Source organism: Marmota monax, unplaced genomic scaffold, assembly GCF_021218885.2.
Source record: "Marmota monax isolate L192 unplaced genomic scaffold, Marmota_monax_Labrador192_F-V1.1 WCK01_AAM20220418_F8-fsc00057, whole genome shotgun sequence".
Lineage (NCBI taxonomy): Eukaryota > Metazoa > Chordata > Mammalia > Rodentia > Sciuridae > Marmota > Marmota monax.
In genome coordinates this window covers 9353634-9358339 of record NW_026693933.1, presented here as the reverse complement: position 1 = coordinate 9358339, position 4706 = coordinate 9353634, and the positions used below count along the sequence as shown (strand labels likewise).

At 46.0% G+C, this 4706-nt stretch overlaps 1 protein-coding gene across 1 annotated transcript; it reads right to left on the bottom strand.

Annotated features, from left to right (window-relative positions):
* Positions 1 to 2435: 2435 nt before the first annotated feature.
* On the bottom strand, positions 2436 to 3397 carry LOC124106087 (HUWE1-associated protein modifying stress responses-like). The gene has a single exon (XM_046463649.2). The coding sequence runs from the start codon at positions 3233 to 3235 to the stop codon at positions 2744 to 2746; it is 492 nt and encodes a 163-aa protein (XP_046319605.1). The 5' UTR covers positions 3236 to 3397; the 3' UTR covers positions 2436 to 2743.
* Positions 3398 to 4706: the final 1309 nt, after the last annotated feature.

The window sequence follows — 4706 nt, the reverse complement described above, 5'->3', positions numbered from 1 at the left end:
CTCCCCTTCTCAGGTGTTGTCCTTGAAGGGTTAACTTGCCCAAAACAGTGAAAGAAAAATTGCTTTTATGTGAACTTCTTCAGACTGTGAACTTCTGAGCCCCTCCCCTTACATGCTGGGTATAAAATTCTGAAACTACCTGAACTAGTAGTTCATGAAACAGTTTTCTTTGGCTACAGCCAAAGAAAACTGTTTCCTGCTATCTTCGGTGCCTTGCCTTGTCTGTCCCTACAACAAAATGGAGCCTTGGTTTGTGGCTAGAGTTGGTATTTTGGGATGCTGAGTGACATTTATGGCAATGGGAGCTAGGAGCAATACCAGGGTACTTAGATGGATCCAGGTTTGTGTGCCGGCTCTGTCATTATCTGTGTGTCTTTGGGCACTGCACATGGCATTCTTTCCTTATGAAATGAGATGATGATACTAGTATTTCCAACTATTCTGGAGGGGTGAGTGTGTGTGTGTGTGTGTGTGTGTGTGTGTGTGTCTGCATGCGCGCACTACTTTACAAATTTATTGTAGGGAAAAATTACTTTTCTACACACACTTTTATGGTTCTGCTTTGTAAAACCCAGACAACATCAACAGAGGTCAGAATTATAAACAGTCCCTTCTACAACCTTATCAAGACTAGAAATTCCCAAAGTTCAAAAAGTAGAAAAACATAGGTTGTGAGGAAGTGTAAGGAGAGCAGGAGCTGAGCAGCTAGCTATTCAAGGGGGGCTAAGCTCATCCTTTTTGCCATGCACTCGAATGCATTTAGATTCTATAGCAAGAGGGGCTTATTTTTCTTGAAACTATCTTCTAGAGGATACTAGTATAATACCGAAAAGCGTACCTTAGTATAGAATGAGTCATCAATCCACTTAATGAGAATCAGAATGCCTAGTGGAGACAACTACATCACATATCATCATACAATAAAATTAAACAAACTATGCACACGTTGTTGTTTTTCCAAACTGAAGGGGAAAGATGTGAAATGAACTCAGTGTGAACAGACCAATCTAATTTTTGCCTGAACTCCAAATATTCTCTTCCACCACATGCGAATAAGTCATTCAGGGCCACTCCAGGTGAATTTGGCAGAAATAACCAAACCGAGATAGAGAAAATACCATTCAATGATGGCTCCTCTGCTCCAGCTCCCACTGGGAGGCAGACAAAAGAGGAGGAGGACATTCTAAAGTCCCTTTTTATTGTGGGGAAGACACTTGAGTAATTTCCATCCCAATAAGCTCCGTCAGCTTTCAAGGGGTTAAGTCTAGCTTCCTGATATCCTGATATCTTGTCAGCAGATTGACTGACATCTTGGAAGGCCACACCAATCTTAGGTGCTGTGTGGGGATCATAGGCAGAGCAAGTGAAAAGGACACATATGTGCACAGCCCAAACAGGCAACATCAGTCCAGTCCACTCATGTACTCATGCTCATAGTTCACATATAGTCCATGGCTGGCCCGCAACAGGTCTCAACAGACTAACTATTGTAATAAGTACAAAATAGTATATAGTCTTAAGACTACATCCATACAACATGGGTTTTCCTGCAATAAGTAGTTTTTATTTTAACTTGCCATAAACAAACTAGCAATCAGGAAGTCAAAAGCTAAACACTTTTTCTGACTCTTTGTTCTGATTAAGAGTATAGAATCAAGTATTGTCAAAGAGAGTCTCTGCAGGAATTAACTTCCAGTACTATAGAAGCACTTTCTACATATCCCATTCATTTTATGTGCAGGTTAACTTTGTTTTAGAAACAAAGTTTCTGTGGCCCAGAAATGTTACCTTTTAACAGGACTCATTATCTAACTCACTAGTTACCTCTACCTGCTTAGTCTCTGTTTGTGATCCAGGTTTTCATCTTGATTTCAACCAAGTCTTCTTATTTTGTTGCTGGGTTTTAGCATCAATTTTGACATGCGATGGTACAGGTGCTAAGTCTACAGTTCTATATGGAAGTCTGCATTAAAGAGCAACGAGCAACAGACTTATCACTGACAGCATTGCCCCGGCTTCGCCAAGAACACTAACCTCCTTAACTGAGAATGTCTTTTGATGACACATCTGGCTGGGGAGGTGGTGATGGACCTGTCCACTAGTTGCATCTCTGGTGATCCTGACTATAAAGCAAGGAGGACCTGAGGGACAACAGGCAGAAGGAACATCGATGACTCTTCAATCTACCCTCTCACTTGGCTCATCAACTCTCATTCTGGACAGCACACTAGATAATGAAGGGTGTCAAAGGCAGTTCCCAGTTCCCATGAGAACTAACCCAACAATTACCTGTTGTACTTAATTGTCATGGAGCAGGCTTTCCAAGCAACTATAACCATAACAGAGTTCTAAGACATAAGAACTTCCCTTGACTCAAGAGTGTAAGAAAACATGTACAACATGAAAGTGTAAAGAAACAAACTACTCAGTGTTGGAAAAAAAAATTGTTATTGTAACCCCAGTAAGCTCAAATTTTATAAAAATATTTTTAGGATAGGCTATCTAACAGTCAAAAATTGCAGTTCTTACATTTTATTTCAATATTCTTACATTTTATTTCAACATTTCTAGAGCAAGTGTTGACTCTGATAGGAAAAAAAATCTATCTGGATCTAAACCTAAACGTGAAAATGGGTCCACAGGCACACTCTTCACCAATTTTCCACAGAAATATGCTGAGCTCCTGCCTCCAGGAAGGGTTACAAATCAGTCTCTCCAGATGAGAAATTTCCTTTTAAGTAACTCAGTTTGGGGACACTCCAGTCAATCTTGGGGAGCTGTAGAGTTTGGTGTTGGAGGTAACATTCCACCCAGGAAGCTGATGAAATCTGGTTCTTCTGCGTTTTTGATCCCAAGCCAGCGCACCCTCATTGCCTCGCTGATAGCAATCTGAACTCCAAAATCTAAACTTCGCTGATGGGTCTCCACGCTTTTTTGGTAGAGGTTGGTGTCGGCGGCAGTTGCGTTTTGAAAGGGAGCACAGAGAAAGTGCTGGCTGCTGACACACGGGGTCTTTGTAGAGCTGGGCCACTGCGGTGGCTGAGTCTTGGAAGAGGTGCCACAGCTGGTGCAGCTTGTGCTCCGGCTTCGCGGCGGCCGCCGCCTCCTGCAGCTCAGGGGACAGCTGCTGGTCCTGCTCTACCTGGGCCTGGCACTGCCGCTCCCACTTGGGGAGCCAACGCTCGGGCCCGTGCTCCTGGATCTCCTCCTCGCCCTCCTCCTTCCACTCCTCCATCCTCCGCGGCTTCCCGCATTCTCGCCGCTGCCGTGACCTCCCTCAGGCGGGGTCCCCCGCGGGAGCCTCTTCAAGGGCGGCCAGGTGGCTGAGCCCCGCAGCCTTTGGCGCCTCCTTGAGGCGGCCCAGGCTTCCTGCCCCGGGACAGTCGGCGACCCAGCCGCGCGGCCCTGCCCAATCCGGAAGAGGCCCAGGGCATCCTGGCCGGGGGTGGGGCTTAGGCAGTGGCTGTGCCCGCTGCACACGCCTACTGCTCCTTGCCCCCAGCCTTGGGTTGCGGCCTCCCTAAGGCCACCGCTGCTGCCCACCGAGCCCTCCACCTAAATCGGACTGCACCACCAAGCCCACCCCCGAAGACTCATTTGTGAGGCTTTAATGAGGAGGCATTGATACATTGAAGAGAAAAAAGAGCACAACACACACAGTAACTTTTTTTTTTTTAATGGAACGCTGATGTGGGTGCAGGTGACAGGGGCCTCAGGAGACATTAATGAATTGTTGGCATGACATCAGGGGCAGGTTGCTCTCTCTACCAGCTTTCAGAACCATTATTAGTAAAAGTATTGGAGTCTGTTAGAGTTTTTCAGGGAACCAGAACCAGTAGGGGATTTGTGTATGAGGAAAGAGAGGGACAGATTAGGAGGAATTGGCTCATGCAGTTAGGAAAGCTGACAAATCCCATTTTTTACAGCGTGAGTCATCGACCTGGACACCCAGCAAAGCCAATTGGGTGGCTGTAGTCTGAGTTCAAAGGACAGAGAACCAGAAGAGGCAATTCTGTAGGATACTGGAGCTGGCAAGTTCAAAACCTAATAAGAGCCCAAGTTTTAGGCCAAGTTCCAAGGCTGACAAAAGTGGATAGGTTGAAGGCCATCAGGCAGAAGGAATTCTCTCTTATTCAGCCTTGTTATTCCTTTCTGGCCTTCAACAGATTGGACAAGGCCCACTCACATTAGGGAAGGAAATCTCTATGGATTCAAATGCTGTCATCATCCCCAAACACATTCAGACACGGTCAGAACAGTATTGGATCCAATATTTGGGCACTATGAGGTCCATTCAAATGGACACAAAGTTAACCATCACACAGGGAAGGGCTGATGGGGGCATGCTCCTTTCCACAGGGGACTGGGACTTTGGTGGGTTTACTGGAGGATCTGTTGCCAGACTGGCAATGAGGGGTGTTACTGGACTAGACCTTGTCCATTTTCTGGGTTTCAGAAGGGTGGTAATGGCCTCTCCTGCAGCTTCTTTGGCTCTTCAAGTCTGGCCACCAGTGCTAAGATGGACCTTGCCTGTTAGGGCAGGCCAATGTGAGCTGTACACTAGTTGGAGTGACATGAATGGACCTAGGAAAAGAAACCTTGACCTTTCTCACCTATGTGAAGAATAGGAAAGCCAGGTTACTTGGAGGTAGACATTGAGGGAAGGATGACTCTTGGAGCTTCCACTTCTAGTCCTCTTCCTGCCT

What these genes read in the sequence shown, in the direction of transcription:
- LOC124106087 (XM_046463649.2), bottom strand. Translation starts at nt 3,235, where the DNA reads ATGGAGGAGTGGAAGGAGGAGGGCGAGGAGGAGATCCAGGAGCACGGG.